The sequence below is a fragment of the Rhamphochromis longiceps genome, linkage group LG18 (genome assembly GCF_057381845.1).
Source record: "Rhamphochromis longiceps isolate RC_006_pf linkage group LG18, R_longiceps_female_GT1.1, whole genome shotgun sequence".
In the NCBI taxonomy this organism is placed as follows: domain Eukaryota; kingdom Metazoa; phylum Chordata; class Actinopteri; order Cichliformes; family Cichlidae; genus Rhamphochromis; species Rhamphochromis longiceps.
The window spans coordinates 36,388,628-36,411,121 of NC_140574.1; the positions used below are offsets into that span (position 1 = coordinate 36,388,628).

Here is a 22,494-nt window from a genome sequence, read left to right on the forward strand (position 1 = left end):
ATTGTTCTTCTAATGATTCAAATTTGGTTTAAAATATTATGTTCAGGACTTATTCTAATCATAATCTATGTGTGTGTAAAAGAAATCAAAAATTAGTGAACCCTTTCTAAGTCTAACACATTATACGCTTAAGTTTTACCATAGCTAAATTATTAAACACAGAAATAACGTCATAAGATGTTCATAAAACCATTGTTTGATGTTCGGAGTCAACTCCCCCTTTTTGACACACTCCCATGTGTCAATTCATTGGAGCTAGACAATTAAAAGAGAAGGTTAGTGACATCATATCTCAGAAAGTATCAGAAATTCTTCTCTCGAGTACCGTTGCTCCAGCCTTGTCATCACTGAGGATCGTCAATCCCGGACATTTCCCTTCTCCATATTTAATAAAGTCTGTCATCCTTCCATGCCCTGGTAACTGGTCCATCCAGAGCTGTAACATTTTGAAATGTACATACAACAAGCCAAACCACACCTTGGTCACACCAACCCGTTTCTGCCCCGAAGATGTCCAATGCCATCCTAGTATGGACTGTCAAAAGTGGCTTTAACGCTGACTATCCTGACAATCCATTTTATAACGTTTCCTGGTCAGATTTGCCAATCTCTGCACCAGGGTTGTAATAGTTTTGCAATTTTCATCAGTTTTTATTTTTATTTAGCTTCGACTTCAGATTTTCCAATTTTATATCAGTTTTAATTAGTTTTAACCAATTCTTTTTGTAATGGTACATTTTAATTTGAATTTATCCAAACTAAACACAATATTTTCTTTATTTACTTTGCTCTTGTTCTTTTGCAGTACCACATCCTATCAGATGTCCCTGTCGATTATATTCTACATTTAATAACTTACTATTTCAAGTGAGAACCTAAATCACGTGGACCAATGTTTATTATTGCATATCTCTATTCTGAATATGGCCAGTCATTCATAGGTATTGTTCAATTTTGGCGATTTTCCTCTATAAAATTTAATTGACTTTTTACAGTGGCCTGCTATGGTTAATAATAACATGTTCCAGTCATGAGTGGCATCAAAAGTCTTCTCCACTGTAGCATTTGGCATTCCCAATAATATAACATGATACCTTACTCAAAACACAGCTAATATAGCACAGTTTTCTTAATGCAAACATCGGTAACTCAAAATCAGCAACCACAGTGTTAAGTCTGCAGTTCATACTTATGTGAAGCTAGAGTCTCCTCCTCCAGTCTCTCTTATCCTCCTGCTCCTGAAAAAACAAAACAAAACAAAGCGAAGCATCCACCCTTCTCTTGTCGGCTGGGTGAATTGTTTATAAATTGTTTATTGGCATTTACTAATCCTAAAGTGGGTGCAGTCATTGTCTCAGTATCAAGTCAGTCAAAACTTTTAGTCGTCAGTCCATCACAGTCCATTCACATGCATACCTCCATACACATTCATACCAGATGTTGCTGATAATGGAGTCTCACGCGCAACCTATTCGAGCATCCATCACCAGCAAGATGACGTCATCATTTTAAAGGAAAACAATTCCTTGTTGTTTTTTGGGCCGGATTGACTCGGTGCAATCCTTTTAGATCAGTGTTCCCTATAAGTGAATTTCTCCCAAGCCAATTACAATCATGGAGAAGCACACTTTGCAACTGTTTACAGTAATAATATTTTATAGCGCTTTAAATTTCAATCTTTCAGGCCTGGTTCAAAGAGCTGATTGTTAAATCATAAACTCACAAAATATCAACATATCACCACCGGTGGATCACACCTCTCAGATGTTTTTTCTCCAGTGCACTGTAACAAAAACGAAAACAGACATAACCAACAAAATACTACTAAAATAACACAAACTAGGGCCCGTTGCAGACATGTCCAAGCATAAAACTATCCCTCTCTCGCTTACGAGAAAGAACACAAGCCAAAGCTCACTGATAAAATCAAGCTAGCGCTAAACAAAACCAAACAATCAACCAGAAATTCACAGGAACATTTTGCTTCCTGCCGGGACAATATTGTGTGGGAATGAGAACCTCAGGTGCCGTAACACCTTTTGTTCCTCCTTGAATTAAAACTCAATCACAGAAAATGCCGTACTCCAACCTAAAACTTACACTATTAATTCATCATTTTCACTCTGTGCCACTGTTCCTCATCAGGGCTGTGTGAAGCACAGCAAAGAATTCAGTCAAGGCCTTGAGCCATAAACAGACATCACGCACAGACATTGTTTTCATAACCAAACCGTTTTAGACCTTATTCCTAAAATCTACATAAATGCCCTCTGGGTGACATATAACACATTCTAAGTATTTAATGGTAATCAATGGCTCCTCATAAAAATTATGCATTGGGATGTTTGTGTGCAGCATTTTGCATATCAGCATAAGCAAAGCATTCTTCATTGCATCAGCGTGTGTGTGTGTGTGTGTGTGTGTGTGTGTGTGTGTGTGTGTGTGTGTGTGTGTGTGTTTCTCTTCATTCTGAGTCAGTGCATGTAGATGTGTGTGTTTGTGTGTGTGTTTGTGTTCATCACTTTCCTGTTCTGGTGTTCTGGGTAAACCACGGCCTGAAGCATGCCCTGGGGTCCTGCCCCCCTCCTTTTTCAGTTTGTTTGCGACCATTGCTGCTGCTGCTGCTGCTGCTCAAAATTCAGTCCGTCCTGGTTCTGACCCCAATTGGGGCAGTCCTTTCTCCAGTGTCGATGTTCACCGCAGGTGAAACCTGCATCTTCTTCTGTGTTTTTGTCCATTCTGAGGTGCCTTCTGTCCTCAGTTACTCCTCTTGTCTCGGTCACGCCCTTTTTCGCCACCCGATCATCCGTGTTGGTCCATCACTGTCCTGCACAGTGTGAATGCAAAGTTATCAAGGTCAGCATTCTTTCGCTCGGCCTTACTTGTCATTCGGGCTTGGCGGGCGTCTCGTCACAGCTCTGTCAGCTGACGCAGTCTGGGAATTTTCCCCCGTGTAGTGAAACGGGCCTTAGGTTTAGTGCTCTCCGTCTCGGCTGCATGAGATCACATTCCTGCAGGTCTGTTGACATTCTCAGGTCGTTGTTGTGGGTCCAGCTGTTGCAGCATTTGGTCAGTGTCACGTATGGGGGAGAGCAGGAGTCCAGTCAGCCTCGGCTTTCAGGGCCGGCAAAGCAGCCTGTAATTAAATATGTATAGAAAAAACAAAAACAAAAACAAAACAAAACAAAAACAAACAAAAAACAAAAACAAACGAACAGGAAAATGTTGTTGTGTTGGCTGTGTTATTCAGAGGGGAGGCAATGGGGCCAGGCCCTGTGTCAGCCTTCTCTCCCCCTTTTTTTGTTTTTTGTCTCCCGATATAATCAACTCCTAACCCACCAAGTTGACAGGACAACACCGGTACATGTTAAAATTCTTAAGATCATGTTTAAAAGCCCAAAAAAGGAACTTTCTTTCATTCAGTAATCACTTTTATTAATCAATCAACAGAAAACATGTCACAATTTGAATCTTTTAACCACTAAATTTGTTGTGTCTTGCCTGGTTGGTTAGACCAGTGTTCCTTTTTTTTTTTTTTTAGTTAAATTGTTGTCCTGCAACCCAGAGGGTTTCTTTGTCAGTAATGTATAGACTTCATCATTTAAGTATGTTAATTTTTCTTTAACCTTGCTGGAAAATCTTCACGTGTTCATGAGTGTAAGCTGTTTCTTCATTGCGTGTATGTGCATTTGTATAAAAGCAGGTTAATTTTATCTTTTCTCAAACTAGGCGTTACCTTAAAAGGAGCCTTTCTCTCAGATTTCTCTGCTTGTGTGTGTTTTTGTTTCACCTTTTTGTTGTGATGCTCCGGACGCCTTCCCAACCTCCACAAGTCCGTTGGCCCCAATTTTATGTGTTAAAACTTCTCTTAATTTCTCCTCTAATTCTCTCCTCGCTGCTGTCTTTTTCACAGCTGCTGATTCGTGCTGGGTGTGGTTCCCATTACCTATAATTTTGCTTCGGCCGCTGTGCTTGTGGGGGCAGTTGGTCCAGGTCCGCAGCTTCCTGTATTAACACACTAAGAGATTTATTTAATTTCATTTTCATCACTGTTAAACAGATAAGCAGGCAACCCGCCTACCTTGACAGCGTAAACTGTACGCCAGTCTCCCAACACATTCCTCTCTGTACTCCTCCATAATTCTCCACTGCACACCTCTTACTATCTCTCCTTTTTATTTTTATTACACCACAGAGTAATACACCCAATTATGCCCGTCTATCTCCATGTGGCTCCAAATTCCCTCTTTATTTTAATTTCACACTCGTCAGGGGACAGGCACACAACAATTTCAACCACTGAAACGAGGAATTCAACCTTTTTATATTTCTTTACTAATCTAGACTCAACGTTTGTTCGCAAAATGTGTCTTGTTCTAGTCCGGAAATAAATGTGAACCCGTGATTACACGGCCGTTCCAGTGTTATTTCCGTAGCTATGCGGGGGCCCTCACCTCCCCAAGTCACCACCTCGGCACCCGGACAACGCCGGTCCTGGCCACGCGTCCACGGACAGGAGGGTCGCCACTCCTAGGGCAAAGTTCCACAGGTACACTAGGCATCAACCTTTGATCCTAAAATGTGTATTTGCTCTAATGTCCTCCTAATCAAACACATCAACCGTCACTGTCACTGTGTTCACGCTTCACACTCCACACAAAAAACACACTCAGAGCGCGCCTCACTCACACTCTCACTCAGTGCGCGCTTCACCCACAAGACAGCACCCAGAGCGCGCCTCGCAGCTTCACACACACTCTCTCACCCAGAGCGCGCTTTGACACTCACACACAACACTTTTCCTCAGCGGGAATTTTACACAGAAACCTCTGAGCTCAACTATTAGATCTTCTGAAAGCACACTGCACCATAGACCAAAATACCCTTTTCTCTGCGCTTATGACCGCCACCACGGGGCAAAGTCGCATCATAAAAGTGATGCTTGCATCCCCGAAGTTATACCAGACATCATAAACCAGGTTTTGCTCTATGTACTTCTTGGCAAGTAAAATTTTACTTTGTTTTATGACCGCAGCCCTTAAAAAAAAACTCGACTGACGCCACAAACCACCGTCAAACCTCTGTTCAATGTACTAAAATTAGCACCAACCACTACTGCACTTCACGGCCGCATATCACCGGAACACGGCCGTATCATAAACCAAACCTACGGACGTGTTTCGCTCTCGCGTTGCCAGTGTTTAACCGCACCGTGAAGCCAGCATCTGCTTTTCCTTAAATCAACTTCTATTTCATAGCCGGCAAGAGCCAGGACGTAACCGACACCATAAACAAACTTCAAACCTCGACTTCAATGTACTGAACTAATGGCCGCGTCTTCAGAATAAATTCTAATGTATTATTGCTACAGAAGCCAGTATTAGACAAAATTAAATGTGGAAGGTAAAGTGGCTGCATCTAGTCCAACGTAGTATGTTATTAGTATCTCGGTAGAAGCAGATTACTGCAATCTAGACCAACGTAGTATGTTATTAGTATCTCGGTAGAAGCAGTTTATTTAACACACTGGAATTCAGCCTCAACTTATGTTGTTAGTATCTTGCGCCAAAAACCAGACACCGACAAATTTACTGTGAAAATACATGTGACTCAGTGAACAGATTAATTTGGAAAGCCCAATATGCACATTTGGTATTTATAATACAACAGGCTGTGCTTACCTTTTTATTTTTGGACCGGTCCTCTGTTCACCTCGCCTCACGATCTCACCAAAGGTCAAATCTACACCTCCTCAGCACACCAAAGATCCGGGTCACACGGCACCAAGTTGTTGAAAACACGCAGTTCTTTGAATCTTTGGGCTGAAGGAGGGACAATACTCGGTGTATCAATGCTCAATCAACAATCATTTATTTCCATACAAATCAACAATAAGAGCATTACAACGTCCGGACGGGAGAGATGCTACCAGAGGGTCAGGCACATGTCTCAAAATGGTGACGGGTTGCTCAGCTTTTTATAGTCTCTAGTGGCCCCCAGCTAGTCGTAAAAGCCAAAACATCACATTTTTTCTCTGTTACAGCGCCTAAGTTATGACCTCGGCAGTTGTTTCTCTGCTTTCTGTAAGGTGGGGGTGTGGAATGTGGTCTGTCTATCTCCCCTGTCTTTAGACACAGAGTCTTCTGCTTACAACCTTCTCTTCATGATTCAACAATTAAGCATGTCAAGAAAACAGTGTAACACATTCCCAGCAGATCAAGGATACAGAGTGATGCACATTTATCTAATGAACTAATATGTGAATATGTTCTGTTAACTCAAAAGTATAATGAGAACTAAACTACATACAGATCACACACTCTATTTTAAAGGGTATAATATGATCTACAGCAGTATTCTAATTCAACTACTTTGATTACATATATAAGGTAACATATAATAACAGAATAATATCACAAAGGTCAAGGAGAAAGAGGATAGTGATGAGTCCAGAGTCAGCTGCAAGCAAAACAATCATTTGTGGTTTTTACTAGAGCTATTTCTGTACTATGAAATGAATGATCACCAAATAGAAACTGTTCATACAATTTATTTCTAGTGAGGTGTCTATGAACCTGTGCAGCTACTATATTTTTGTGAATTTTGGCAAATTTGAGGAAAGGCAAATTTAAAATTGCTCTACAATTATTCAAATGGGCAGTGGATTGAGTTTACGCTATGATAACTTTTACTTACTAATAATAGAAGATATTTGAATTATTATAGGAAGTTCAAAACTGGATAGAGAAGATAACAGTTGAGTAGGAGAAAACATGCAAATAGAACAATTGACCACAAGAAGAGGGCAACTGTGAAGATTAACAATTTTGGTATTTAAAAAAGTCCATAAATTTGTTACAGACTGCAGCAGAGTGGGTATGTCTGGCAAAGGTATCTGGAGGTTTAACAATATTATGTAATATAGAAAACAAAGTACGAGTATTTTCATCAGTGCACTTAATAATAGAAGTGTTGTAAGATGATTTAGCATGATAAATAGCTTCTTCATAATGTTGTATATGACTGAGATAGATATCCTTAAGTCTTAAGAATAGTACGTCCATTTTTGCTGAAGACACATTCCAGGTGGCGGCCAACAGCTTTGAGTTGGTGAAGTTCAGATGAATATTAGGAGGCAGAACGGGAAAAGGAAGTTCTTCGACTTGAAAAATATAGTAGCTGTGCAGGTTCATAGACACCTCGCTAGAAATAACTTCAGAATGGAGGAATGCAAGAGGTGGAAGCTGAGGCATTTAAGGTTGGTAAATGACTAATGCAAACGCCTTACCTAGCAGACAATTTAAATACAGGTATAGGTTCAGAGAATAAAAAAACTTCTCTAACTATATTAAGCAATAAGTATAGAGAGAGAGCAGCAGCAGCCAAAATGCGCCAGCGTCCACTCAACGCTCTCGTGTCTCCACAGAAGATCCAAGCGGTCAAGGAATGACCATTTCCCACCTCCTGAAAACAGCTTCAACGCTTCCTCAGCTTTGCTAATTTTTATCGCTGTTTCATACGAAACTACAGCCAGGTAGCTGCACCACTCACCACTTTCACCTCCACCAAAAAACTCTTCCACTGGAGACCTGAAGCTGAATCAGCTTTCAAAAAGCTCAAACATCTGTTCCCCTCAGCTCCTGTTCAGATTCATCCTGTCACCACTAAATCATTTGTTGTTGATGTGTCTGATGTTGGAGTCGGAGCGATGCTTTTGCATCACTCTGGACCCCGAGCTACAACCCTGTGCATTGTTTTCATGCTGTCTCTCCCCCGCGGAGCAAAATTGTAATGTAGGAGACAGAACTGTTAACTATAAAACTGGCCTTAGAAGAGTGGCATCATCTGCTAGAGCGGGCTGAACTTCCATTCACTGACAATAAGAACCTCACTTACCTCAAGACAGTTAAACGCCTGGATGCCCACCAGGCCTTGTGGTCCTTATTCTTTGACTGTTTCAAGTTTGCTATGTCCTTCCATCCAGAGTCCAAGAACACCAAGGCAGATGCCTTGTTCCACTAGTACGCCCCTGACGCAGATCCCTCAGAGCTGTCAACTGTGCTACCTGCCTTCTGCCGCGTGGGCCTCATCTCTTGGGGGATTGAGGAAATGATTCGGCAGGCTCTGCCAGATCCAGGAACTGGGCCCCTGGGCTGGCGACATGTCCCCTCAGAAGCATTAGCTTTGGTACTAAGCTGGGCCTACAGGTCTTCATGTCATCATGAGGTAGGTCGGACCATCCCTCTGCTGAAGCGTCACTTCTGGTGGGGAATGACAGAGAAGGATGTGCAGGACTAGTGCTGGTCTGTGCTGGCAGCAAGACCAAAACTCAGAAGCCATTGGGCCTGCTTCAGCCTCTATCCATACCTTCTTGGCTATTGTGGCAGGACGTAGGCGGTGGTGCCGCGGCTGGGAAGGCGGACGCACCTGCGCGGCATCGCAATCATGCCTCACCAGCTTAAGAGTGGTGTAGGGTCCTGTCATGTTGTTGTTGTTGTTGGTGTGTGGCTGGCAGTTGGAATGCTGCAGCCTAGTCGTGTGAACAAGCTACCGTGTTAATACAGAGATGCTTAAAAGCATAAACATGCCGTGGTTTATCACACCCCTGTTCCCATATTTCTCTCGTTTTTGTCACTGACTTACCTGTCTCCACAGGAAAATCAGTAATCCCTTCTGTACTTGACAGATTCTCTAAGGCAGCACACTTCATTGGCCTGGACAAACGCCCCACAGCCACAGAAACAGTGAAGCTTGTGGTATATCACATCTTCAAACCTCATGGAATCACCTCGGAGATCACCTCGGACAGAGGCCCCCAGTTCACCTCATAGGTTTAGAAATCTTTCTGTTCTAGGGGCCCAAGTCAACCTCAGCTCCAGTTACCACCCAAAGACCAACAGCCAGACAGAACGGCTGAATCAGGAGTTGGAATCCACTCTCCACTGTGTCATCACTCACAACCTGTCCACCTGTACCTCAAATCTCCCGTCGGTAGAGTAGGCGCACAATGCACACACCTCATCATCCGCCGGTCTCTATTTGAAGCGTCACTCAGCTTGCTTCCAAAGGAGGAGGCTGACATCACAAATCCTTCACTCCAGCACCACCTCCGGGACTGGCGCAACGTTTCGGTCAGAACTCTGGAAGCCTTGCATAAAGCTGTCAACCACCAGCACCACTACTCGGATCAGCTTTGGACACCAGCACCCCAGTACACCCCTGGAAAGAAGGTATGGCTATTCCTCTCAAGTCAAACTCCCGTAAACTGAACCATGGTGCAAGATGGTTCATTGGGCCCTATGATATCGACACCATCATCTCTGCCACAGTTCTGGGTCACTTTGACCTAGCATTTTCAGTTTCTTGTATTTTGGTATTTTTCTGTATTACGGTTTATTTTCAGATTCTTTAGTTGTCCTGTTTTGAATATGATAGTCCTACGTTTCAGTGTTATTCTGAGTTTGTTCTTAGGTTTAGTTCAGTGCCTGTCATGTTTCCTGTTTTACTTTGAAGGTCTGTGTCTCATATTAGTGTGTCCGGTGTTACTCTCCGATGTGTTGTCATTATGTTTTATTCGAGTCAGCTGTGTCCTCATGTGTCGCCACTTCTCCTGATCACCTCATGTGTATTTCTGTGTTTGCTCAATTATCTTAGTTTTTCCCAGTGTAGGTTTTCAGTTAGCTCTTACCCATGTTTGCTTCCATTTGAGTAGTATTCATGTCAGCCACAATAAAGGCTCGTTTTTGGTTTGTAACTGAAGTTCAGTCTCCTCGCCTCTGTCTGCTCCTGGGTCCACTCACTCACTTCACTCGGTCTGCCCCACGCCTCGACCGTAAAAATCTCACCATCCGCTGTCAAACTCAAACTCCCTACATCTCTAAAGATTCATCCCGTGTATCACAGGTTATGCCAGTACTCAGCCCATTACTTTCTTTTCTTTGTGCTACAGCTCTCTGGTCATGAAACTGCTCCACTCCTCAGTTAAGCTTAGACATCAGATCATACTTCCAGCATTTGCCACCCAGCTTCACGCGCCGTCTCCCGGAATGGGGTTTCAATATCGCACCTACCTGCCCTCTTGTTACTACTCCTCACAGGATCCCTTGGAACTCAGGTCAGCCCTCATCGCGGACCGTCACCCCCCCACCCCCCCAAAGCATCACAGACTCTTCCTTCAAACTAAGCCATTCACACTTCACTCCTGGATAAGTAGTTAACAGTTCCCCGCTACCCACCTCTCCTCTGTTCACAGTTCACTGCATTAGACCATTACACCCTTGCCATGTCTAGTCACCAAGCCACGAGTCCCTTGTTGAATTTACTCTTGCATTCACGTTCTGTAAATAAAGCTTGTGTGTCTGCTGTGTCTGCATCGGGCTCTGCCTTTGAGTCCACCATCACATACAGGCGCCTTTTGACAGATGCTAAAAATACTCCATGTATATTTTAAAGACTTCACAAAGCCTGCAGCTATTAACCGCTGCTCCTCTGCTCCTCTTTGTAGTTTTCACAGTTTGCTGAGATGAAACAATATCTTTTACTTGTACATGTAACTTCCCCCCAGTATCTTCACTGTAACTTGATTGCATGACTTTAATAAGCTTTGGCATTACACAGGCCAAGGATTGTTAGTGGAGTTTAAATGTCACTGATTCAGCCCTAACTCCAACCTACTCCCATAGCTGCTGAGAATGATGCCATCAGTATAGATGTGTGGCATTTCCATCCACTCCTCACATCTACAGGCTCCGACATACACACATATTGTGTCGGATCGGTAGTCCATTGTGGCCGACCTGCCCGTTGTGCTCGTGTGTGCTGTTTTTTGTTAGTGTCTCCTTGTGTTTTTGTTTTTCTCTCGCTCCTGGATGTTTTGGTCGCCGATGCAACTTCTCAATCTGGAAGTGTCCAGTGCTGGAGGTAGCCGGACCTGCCGCTCGTCACCCCTCATCAGCTGTGCTGACTGAGTCAGAAGAGCAACCTATTTAGCAGTGCAGCCAGGCTCCAGTTAACGCTGGATCATTGAGTTAATCCTCATCAGTACGGCTGTGATTAATCATGTCTGAACCTCGCTTATTGTTTATCTGTCAACGTGTGTGTGTTTTTGTTGTCAGGAATTGGGAGCAAAGAGTGTCTTTCACGAGAGCAGATTCACGGGAGAAGTACGAGAGAGGAGCCACGGGTCGGAGCACGGTAAAGGATTGTAAAACAAAACAAAACCAACAACGACAGCACAGCTGATTTACAACACAGGTGAAACATAAGAAACACTCTGATTCTGACTGTACTCACTGTTACTTATAAATACTTCGTACAGGTATACCTATTTATCTTCATGTTTCGATGGAAAATATTACAATTATATAATTATAATTTATATAATATATAATTTCAAAATGAACTGTTTTCTGTTTACCAATTTTCTTCATTATGATTTCAGTTATCCCATGACAACTGTAAGTAATCTTGATCAGACTTTCAGGTAGCACAGAAGGAGACTGGCAGGTTAAAACAATGTCAGCTGACAACCATAACAGTTCAGTGCACTAGCATGAGGATATATGTTTATTCAGGAGTGTTTATACACTCCTCAAAAATTATAGGAACAGTTTTTATTAGAGTATATCATCAAGTCATTTACACTTGTGGGATGTTAATGTGGTCAGTTAAGTAGCTGGGGGGATTGTTAATCACTAATCAGCTGCTTTGGTGTTAATGAAATTAACAACAGGTGCACTAGAGGGGGGAAATAAGACAGCCCCCTCCACTCCCCCAAACAGGAAAGGCTTTACATATGGAGGACACTGATATTTTTCCCTTCTGGTCTTTTCTGACTGTACTTTTGCATTTGGCTCAGTGTCACTATTGGTAGCTTGGCCTGGACACTCCAGAAGTTGCACAGTGGTCCAACTCCTCCAAGGTGGCACATCAACATGTGCCATTGCCAGAAGGTTTGCTGTGTCTTCCAGAACAGTCTCAACACCATAGAGGAGAGATAGGAGATAGGAGGTTCCTCAAGAAGAGCTGGACAGGATCATAGAAGGTCCTTAACCTATCTGCAGGACTGGTCTCGGCTCCTTTGTGAAGGAGGAACAGGATGAGCACTGACAGATCCCTACAAAATGACCTTCTGCATGCCACTGGTGTGAATGTCTGACCAAAAATGTGTTTTCAAAGTGCTCCTTTAGTATTTTTGAGCAGTGTACATTGCTGCTTCATAGTTCAAATATGAAATTGTCATATTTCAAACAGCTCTATAGTCTGTCCTGTATTAGGAGAAATATGCAAATTAACCAGCGCACATTAACGCATCACATCTACACATCGTAGGTTACATTAAAACACGTATTAGTGTGTGTATTGTGTCATCAAGTATGTTTTATAAGTTTTTAGAAGTGGTAGAAATGGAAACTTATGTTTAAAATATTTCAATGTTTATTTTGTCTTTTACCTTGTCATGAGTTACCACAGTAAACCAACTCGTAAATCTCCAGTTAAATAGTAAAAATCACAGTTTATCACAGTTATTGCAGTCCTTTCAAGGATTTCAAGGACTGCAATAGCTTCCATGTAGAAATATACAACTAAATATCTTGTTTAATAACTTTGATCCCTGGCTGCTCTAGTTTGCATGTCAAATATCCTTGGGCAAGATTCTATTTTTTGTTGCTTGTATGGCCAAAAATCGTTGAATAATAATGGACACCAGTACTTAACGAGCATAAGTTTTAAATTCACCCATTTCTTGTAGTGTACAGATACAGAGTATATTTACGTCATCTTCTTGACATTTAAACCTGTCCTGGAGCATTGTCTGAAATAAGGACATTTTTTCTGGTTAGATGGAAAATCATTTTCTAACATAGCTGGAAGGATTTGTTTTTTTTATTGTGAGTGGACAAAAACATTTTCTTTAAATGTAAACACTATGATACCTGAACTTTCTTTGTGTAAAAACTAAAAATGAAACTAACACATTCATATGTGATCAAGTTTGGATTTGTCACCTTGCTCAGTTTTCTTAATATAATAGCACTACAAAATAAAAACACACGCACAACATCGTATATCAGCTTCACACATGCAGTTTAAACAAAAGTAAAAATTCTGTTAATCAGCAGTATTAATCTACAGTGCTATGAAAAAGCATTCGTCTCTGTCCTGATTCCTTGTTTTTTCACATTTTTATCATGCTTGAATGTTTCAGTATACCAAACAAATTTTATTATTAGACAAAAATAATCAGAGTAAATACAAAATGCAGATTTGATTGAAATGGTTATTTCATTAATTAAGCTATCTCAAAGTACCTGGCACCTACCGCTGACATATCTATAAGTCTGGAATGTTCTAATGAATCTAATGCTTTGGGACTACAGCAAACCATAGTGACAGCCATTATCCCACAAATAGAAGAAAATTTTAAATAGTGATGAACCTAGGAGTGTCCAGCCTACCAAAATTGCTCCAAGACAACACCAATGTCTCATCCAGGAGATCTCCAAAGAAGCCATAACCAAGAAGAATTGCAGGTTTCACTTGCCTCAGTTAGGTTCAGAGTTCATGATTCAACAGCATGAAAAAGAATGGGCAACAATGGCATCCATGGGAAACCACGAAGGCAAAAAACCACTCCTGACCAAAAAGAACATAAGGGCTTTTCCTATATTTGCCAACATCATCTTGGTGATCTCCAAGAAAATATTTTGTGTACCGAGGAGACAACCTTTTGGAAGGTTTGCATTACATCTGGTGTAAAACAACACAGCATTTCATATAAAGGTTATAATACTAACAATCAAACATGGTGGTGGTTGTATGACAGTCTGATGCTGTTTTGCTGCTTCAGGACCTTAATGAATTGCCATAAATAACAGAACTGGGAATTCAGCTCTCTACCAGAAGATCCCGTAGAAGAATGTCTGCACATTACGTCCTGACACCCAAGCATGCGTAGGTTATTCAGCAGCACAATGATCTAAAACCAGCAAATAGACTAAATGGTTCAAAAATGCACAGGCATGACCTTAAATAGCTCATTCATGCTTGAAACCCTACCAAAATGGCTCAATTAAAACAATTCAGCCATGAATACTGGGCAAAAAATTCCTCCGCAGTGATGTGAAAGATTTACCAGTTATCACAAATGGTTTGTTGCCACCCTTGCTGCCAAAGGTGACACAACTAGGTCTTAGGTTTAGGTTTATTTTCTCACACAGGGTTAAGCAGGTTTGGATAGCTTATATCCCATAATAAATTAAGTCATCATTTAAAAACTACATTTTGTGGTAACTAATGTTGTCTTTGTCCAATATTAAATTAGTGTGATGATCCAAAACATATAAAATATGCCAAAATATGCAAATATGTACATACATTGGGGTTTCTCATAGTGGACGAGAGCGTTTATTCCCTGTGCCTTCGGGTCAGGGAACCAGCCTTCTTGGAGTACCTGGGTGGGGTGCTTGAGGGTGCTCTGCCTGGGGACACTGTTGTCCTACTGGGAGACTTCAGTGCTCATGTGGGCAACGACAGTGAGACCTTGAGGGGCATGATTGGGAGGAACGGCCTCCCGGATCTGTCATGGTCCTGGGCCATGTGGGCCCAGTATTCTTAGTTTTCATGTATTTTTGTATTTTGTTCTTTATTTAGGCCATGCTTCCTGGGTTGATCTGTTACGTTGTTCCTTATGTGTTTTCCCTTCGTGACTCTTACCCCCTGTGTGCCCCTCTGTGTATTTATGAGCCCTCGTCTCTCTTTGTGCTTTATTCTATGTTTTCCCCAGCCCGTTATGTCTGCGTTCTCCCCGTGCTCTCTCTCCTCCTGTTTGAACCTCTGTGTACTTCCTGCTTTACTTTGCCCATCTCCCATCAGTGTTACGTTCACTCCTGCCGTGTCTTGTTATGATTATCAGTGTCACCTGTGTTCCCCGTGTGCATCCACTTCCCCTGATCATCCCTCATGTGTATTTAGTCTCTGTGTTTCGTACAGTCTGTGTCGCGTCGTCTGTGTTCTCACCCCCATGTTTTCACGATCAGTCTTTTGTGATCATCTTCGTCTCAGAGTTCCCTTAGTTTGTCACAGTATTAGTTTTCCCCAGTTTAGTTATTGCTCTTGTGCTGCCCTTATTCTGGTTTGCTTCTTTTGTATTCATCAGCCACAATAAAAGGCTCGCTTTTGTTTAAGTTCACTTCCTTATCACTCGTGTCTGCACCTGAGTCCTCCACGCACTCTCCACTCGGTCCGTCACAGCGGACCGTGACAGTACGACGCGACCATGTCGGACTCAGCGGACATTTCGGAGGAGGTGGGAGAGGAGCTGAACAGGCTCTGCCGCGTTATGGATCGCATCATCGGATGCACGGATCCGAGAGTGGTTTCCACGGGATTGGCGGCCGTGGACGCCATTATGTTGCGGGAGCCACGGTTGCGACAGCTCCCCCGCCTCGTCGAGGCATTTGACTCCCTGGGCCCCCTGAAGGAGGAGCTTCGTGCCCGCGCGCTGGCCCAGAGGGTCCTGGATGCCGCCTCAGCACCCACACCTCCACCCCGTAAACGGGTGTCGGCGCCGCTGCCTCATGAGCCAGAGGCTGCGACAGGGGGAACGCTGAGGCCCACTTCCACTCAGCCATCGCCTCACCGTGGATCGGCTTCCTCGTTTCCGCCACCGTCATGCTGCACTAACCGGCACACGGAGGCGGTGGAGGCCATAGACTTCGGGGACGATGAGCGTCAGCAGGTGTTACGGGCTTATCGGGAGGACGAGCTCCGGTGGAAACCCTGGCTCATCCCAGAGGAGGAACTCTCACCTGCTGCACCGCCTACCAGCCGCTCGCCGTCTCCAACCCGCTCAGACTTCGCTTCCCCTGCCTCGCCGTTAGCGAGGATATGGGCAGAGGAGGATGTTGCCGCTACGCCACCCTCGGCAGTGGTGGCATCAGCGCCCATTGCGCCAGCTACCAGAAGGGGGCGGTGCCGGCGCCGCCGTTGCACCGCACTAACTCCGGTGAGTGACTGCGTTTTTGCGCCTCACGTCCCTTCTATGAAGCAGAGTGAAATGAGTGTTGATTTGCCGGGACCGGAGACTATAACGGAATTGGGCTCCAGAGCTGAAAGAACTGTGTGTAACTGTTTTGAAGGAGCACACAACGAAACCACAGACCATGTTCTTGTCTCTGTAGAATCCAGGACTTTTTCTAGCGTTGCTCTCATAGTCGTACCACATGAAGCCCAGGTTCATGAAACAGCGAAAGGGGTTCACACGTCGGCTGTACAGTTTGCTTCTGAGCCTGCTAGGAATGGCGTGAGCTTTCTCTCCGCCTCAGACTGCTTTCTGCCCCGGCCGCCTATCTCCGCTGGAGGGTCCGAGGGGCCTGTCCAGCCTCACGCCTCGTCAGCTGGAGGGTCCGAGGGGCCCGTCCAGCCTCCTGTCTCCGCTGGAAGGTCCGAGGAGCCCGTCCAGCCTCCTGTCTCCGCTGGAGGGTCCGAGGGGCCCGTTCAGCCTCCTGTCTCCGCTGGAGGGTCCGAGGGGCCCGTTCAGCCTTCTGTCTCCGCTGGAGGGTCCGAGGGGCCCGTTCAGCCTCCTGTCTCCGCTGGAGGGCCCGAGGAGCCCATCCGGCCTCACGCCTCGTCTGCTGGAGGGCCCGAGGAGCCCATCCAGCCACCTTCTGCTACGCCTGGTCCAGCCTGTGCTTCGTCTGCTGCAGCTCCGGCCTGTGCTTCGTCAGCTGCAGCTCCGGCCTGTGCTTCGTCAGCTGCAGCTCCAGCCTGTGCTTCGTCAGCTGCAGCTCCAGCCTGTGCTTCGTCAGCTGCAGCTCCAGCCTGTGCTTCGTCAGCTGCAGCCTCAGAGTCTTCGTCTGCTGCAGCCTCAGAGTCTTCGTCAGCTGCAGCCTCAGAGTCTTCGTCTGCTGCAGCCTCAGAGTCTTCGTCTGGTCCCGCCTCAGCCTGTGCTTCGTCTGGTCCCGCCTCAGCTGGTCCCGTGCCCACCGGGCCTCGGCCAGTACGCCTGACACTGGAGAGCCGCCGCTGCCTTGCGCACTGCCGGCCCCCTGAACTGCTTCGCCGCCGCCTTGCGCACTGCCGGCCCCCTGAACTGCTTCGCCGCTGCCTTGCGCACTGCCGGCCCCCTGAACTGCTTCGCCGCCGCCGCTGCCTTCCGCGCGGCCGGCCCCCTGAACTGCTCCGCCTTCGCCGCCGCCGCTGCCTTCCGCGCGGTCGGCCTCCGGATCTGTTCTGTCACCGTGGCCACCTTTCCCGTGGCCGGCCTCCGGAACGGTTGGACTGGACTTTTGTGTTGTCGCCTCTCGGGTTGGCCTTCGGGCCTCTTTGGACATTCGCCTTCCTGTTCTGGACTCTTTTGTGTATTTGTGGACTCAGTTTTGTTCTCGTGCTCCTTGTTTTTGGTTCGTTTTGTTCCCTCCGTCCTGGTCCCCCGCCTCCCGCCCTGGGTGGGGTGTTTTCTGTTTCGCTTGTGTTTTGTTTCTCGGGTTTGGGCTGTCGGGAGCCAGCCCTTTAGGGGGGGGTGGTGTCATGGTCCTGGGCCATGTGGGCCCAGTATTCTTAGTTTTCATGTATTTTTGTATTTTGTTCTTTATTTAGGCCATGCTTCCTGGGTTGATCTGTTACGTTGTTCCTTATGTGTTTTCCCTTCGTGACTCTTACCCCCTGTGTGCCCCTCTGTGTATTTATGAGCCCTCGTCTCTCTTTGTGCTTTATTCTATGTTTTCCCCAGCCCGTTATGTCTGCGTTCTCCCCGTGCTCTCTCTCCTCCTGTTTGAACCTCTGTGTACTTCCTGCTTTACTTTGCCCATCTCCCATCAGTGTTACGTTCACTCCTGCCGTGTCTTGTTATGATTATCAGTGTCACCTGTGTTCCCCGTGTGCATCCACTTCCCCTGATCATCCCTCATGTGTATTTAGTCTCTGTGTTTCGTACAGTCTGTGTCGCGTCGTCTGTGTTCTCACCCCCATGTTTTCACGATCAGTCTTTTGTGATCATCTTCGTCTCAGAGTTCCCTTAGTTTGTCACAGTATTAGTTTTCCCCAGTTTAGTTATTGCTCTTGTGCTGCCCTTATTCTGGTTTGCTTCTTTTGTATTCATCAGCCACAATAAAAGGCTCGCTTTTGTTTAAGTTCACTTCCTTATCACTCGTGTCTGCACCTGAGTCCTCCACGCACTCTCCACTCGGTCCGTCACAGCGGACCGTGACAGGATCTGTTCTGGTTACTGACATATGTTCTGGTCACTCAGGAAAAGAGAGAGACTGAGCTGTTAACTGATCACCACCTGGTGGTGAGTTGGATCAGGTGGCAGGGGAGGATGCTGGACAGACCTGGTGTACCTAACCGTATAGTGAGGGTGCACTGGGAATGCCTGGCAGAGGCCACAACAGCATTCTGAGGGAGACTGGGGACTGGTCCAAACCATGTTCAGCACCTCCGTTGCCCTGAGCGGCTGCAAGGTGGTTGGTGTCTGTCATGGTGGTAACCCCTGAACCAAACGGTGGACACCAGAGGTGAAGGGAGCCACCAGGCTGAAGAAGGAATCCTATCGGGCTTGATTAGCCTGTGAGACTTTGGAGGGAGCTAATAGGTATTGACAGGACAAGCGGAACACAGCTTGGGCAGATGCTGAGTCAAAAACTGGAGTGTGGGAGGAGTTCAGAGACGCCATGGAAAAAGACTTTCAGACTGCCTCGAAGAGATTCTAGCAAATCATCAGGCAACTCAGGACTGTGTATAGTGCAGGTGGAACGCTGACTTCAACTGAGAAAATTGTCAGGTGGTGGAAGGAATACTACAAGGACGTCCTTAATCCCACCAAAATGTCTTCCAAGGAGGGATCAGAGTCTAGGGTCAAGGGGGATGACTGGCCAATCTCTGGAGGCAGTTAAACAATTCCTTGGTGGCATAACCTCTGGGGTACATAATAATAATGTTAATGTATACTGCTGATAGATGAGAGGCATCTGGAATGCTGTATGCCAGGAGGGAACGAGACTTCGATTCACTGAACCACACCAGGATCTACAGCAAAGACTTTGGAATGCCAGTCAGAGTGGAAAAGTGTAGTCGGATGGTAACAAAGAGAAGGATGGTAGTCAGAACAGAGGGAATTACATACCAGAAGGCAACAATTGCATACAATGTGGATAGCTATGAAGAGGCCGCTAGGAAAGCTGCACCAATTACCTACAGACAGTCCTAGTCCTGAGGGGTCAGCTGAATGGGAAGAACAAGATCTGAATGCTACATCCTTCCTGATATCAGATAAAGGAGGAAATAGAAGCCACTGAGATCAAAACCAGAAAACTCCTTAACATGCAGGGAGGGTTTCAAACAAAGTCCAGCACGCTGAAATTCTACACTAATTGTAGAAGGAGGCTGAGGACTGGTAAGTATCAGATCCACAATCCAGGGTGAAATGATAAAGATCCATGAGTACATCAGGAATATAGCCAGAAAGCACAGAGGCACTAATCATGGCAGAAGAAGCTCTAAGCCCAAGATCGATAGAAGCTAGGGTCTACCACACCAGGCACGACCCCATGTGCAGGCTGTGCAAAGATGACCCTGGGTCAATCCAGCACATAACAGGAGTGTGCAAGATACTAATAGGCAGGGCATGCATGAAATGCTTACAGGAATATCATCAGGAAGAAGGAACACAAGAAGCTCAAGAAATACCAATGACTGAAAGAGAAACTCGAGAAGATGTGGAGGATGAAGGCAACAGTGGTCTCCCATAATCAGAACACTGACCATGCAGTGACCCCCAAACTACTTGAGTGGCTCCAAGATGACATTATTTACACGGTGGAGATTCTCCTCAACCTGTGGCTGGATCACCCTCTGAAGGAGCTTCGCTGCGCAGTTGAAAGCCGGCTACAGCGGCTCTTTTCCAGCCTTCCATGGCTACTGGGATTGCTTCCTCCGATCGCACAGGACTTCATCTTTAACACACCAAACCTTCATCCAGCCACTACTGCTTCGCTGCCCGGCCTGCCGGAGGATGTTCTGTCCGGCCCGTTGGTCCAGCCTTCGAAAAGGAAGTGGCACTCACGCCGTCGATGCCCCTCGCTGTCAGTGCCCCTCGCTGTCGATGCCCCTCGCCACAGTCAGACCCCGGGATTTCAGATCGGCTGGCTGTGGTGAGTAAAAAGGACAATTTTTCTGTTTCGGACTTAAATCCCACATGGCTTGCCCCGTAAATCGTGACAGTTTTGCATTTTTTTAAATGTTTGAATGAAAAATGTTATATACACTGATGTTGGTCCACTCTTCGAGTACTTTCATCTAACACAATGAGAAAAACACAGTGAAGTGGAAAGGGAGTTTTTTCAATTTTACTCAAACAAGTCTGACTTTTAGACCATCAGGATGAAGGATTTTAAAATGACGGCTTATATATCCTTTCAAAACAAGTCAACATTCAGTAATATCTTATCAATAATAACAACTTATGATACAAGCTGCTCTACTGGGAAAGTGCGTGCATGTGTTTGGTTGGACATGCAGTTACTTAGCTCAATGACTGGAGAAAACTGTGACAACCCATGATCTTTAAGAACCATAGACTCAGATTACACCATCAGCATGAAGAGACATTTACGTTGTACTTTATACAGGACAAACAGCTTGTGCTGTTGGGAAGCAGTGATCTTTTATGTAGAAAACCCCACCTCATTCCCACCCCAGCTCTGATTTTCCTTGCATTTGATCAATGCCATCTGACTCTCAGTGAATTAAAAGCATTTTGTATACAAGCCTTATATTCAGAGCTTCAAATATAATTGAACAAATCAGAACTCAGAAATAAACTGGTTAAAATTACCGTGTTAATGCAAATGAATCTGCCATCACAGTCAATGCGATTAAAAATTTTAATGCAATTAATGCATCTGAAGTGCAGAATAACTCAAAATCCCTGAATTTTTTCTGTCAACGCATTTCGGGCAGTTTGTTCAAGTAGAGTTACCATTGCACATGTGCAAATGGGCAATTGATCTGGTAGTGATGGGCAGCTGCACCAATCATTTCAATATGGAAGATGATAAACGCACATTGGCCCTTGATGGGAAATTTGAGTATTGAAAAAATAACAAGATGGAACAGTTGACCGACATAAAGTATTATGCACATTGTGCAAGAAGGAATTTTCTTTTCACTGAAGCACTTCCAGCTTAAAATATCACATTGACGTATGCTGCTAGCACTTTGGCCAATGCGTCACCCAGCTTGTGACAAACCACTCACGGAGCATCGGGGACTCAGTAAGGCTACGTCGGAAATATTGACAGACACAATTGAGAAGTGCATTACAACAAACTGCAGACCTATTAATATCGTTGCGCCTACATAGCTTTGGTTCCTCGTTTAAAGTGCCTCCCCAAGAGTGGCAGAGAGAGTGGATAAATGTATCCAGAGTTTTTTGTTAACATGGACGCGCAAGATGTTCAATAAACATGTTAAGTGCGTATATTTTCCCTTTTTTCTCAAGTATGTTTGGTCATGCAAAATGAAATGCAATTAATATAGAATAAAAAATTAATGATATTTAATCATGATTAATCAAAATTAATCCACTGTAACCAATTAAATATTTTAATTATTTGACAGCACTAATATATATTATATAGTATAGAATGTATGTATGTATACTGTTCTAGTATACAGGGTTTTTTTTAAAAAAGTTGTATTTCACAGGAGAGAACCTGTGCTAAAAGATTGAAAACTATTCAAAGTCTCTTTGAATTTAAGCATACATTCTTTGTGTTTATTCTGCATTTATTTCATTATATTGCATAAATGTCTGTTACAAGGTTAAATATAACATTGAAAAATGTAATTGCAACCAGGCTATTGATCAAGTAATTGCAATTAATCGCGATTAATTACACAAAATTGTGAGATTCATTAGTCAATTTTTTAATCTATTGACAGCACTAAAATAAACAAATTATTTTTCAGATCCAAATCTCTGGAACCCTTAGATTTCAACTTTTCCTTTTTAGGTTTTTAACAGCAACCGTCTTCAGGTGTTTGCTCATTAGTCTTTACCTTACAACATAAAGCACCTCGAGGCTGTTGTGAATTGGTTCTATGTAACTAAAACTTATTTGAATTGTTCTGTCTTTAGACAAAGCCATCCCACTGGGATGGGTGTAGCTCAGGTCATTTGCTAATTAGAAGGTTGGATGCCTGACTGCTCCAGTTTACATGCCAAATATCCTTGGCCAAGATACTAACTATCCCCACAAGCTGCATGTCTTTGGACGGTGGGAGGAAGCCGGAGTACCCGGAGAGAACCCACGCAAACACGGGGAGAACATGCAAACTCCACACAGAAAGACCCCGGCCTGGTGTTGGAATTGAACTCAGGACCTTCTTGCTGTGCGGCAACAGTGCTAACCACCGTGCCACCGTGCTGCCCACCGTCCAAAGACATGCAGCTTGTGGGGATAGGTTAATTGGAAAATCCAAATTGCCATTAGG

General features: G+C 44.5%; 1 protein-coding gene and 1 long non-coding RNA gene across 2 annotated transcripts; one reads left to right on the forward strand and one right to left on the reverse strand.

Annotated features, from left to right (window-relative positions):
• Positions 1-1,526: 1,526 nt before the first annotated feature.
• On the reverse strand, positions 1,527-5,849 carry LOC146648769 (uncharacterized). The gene is made up of 2 exons (XR_014908458.1): positions 5,682-5,849; positions 1,527-3,136 (listed from the first exon to the last, which is right to left on the reverse strand). It is a non-coding gene; the product is annotated as an uncharacterized LOC146648769 (long non-coding RNA).
• Positions 5,850-15,277: 9,428 nt separating this feature from the next.
• LOC146648770 (uncharacterized) lies at positions 15,278-16,214 on the forward strand. Its single transcript, XM_085388219.1, has 2 exons — positions 15,278-16,006; positions 16,182-16,214. Exons 1-2 carry the CDS (start codon positions 15,278-15,280, stop codon positions 16,212-16,214), a joined length of 762 nt encoding a protein of 253 aa, XP_085244345.1.
• Positions 16,215-22,494: the final 6,280 nt, after the last annotated feature.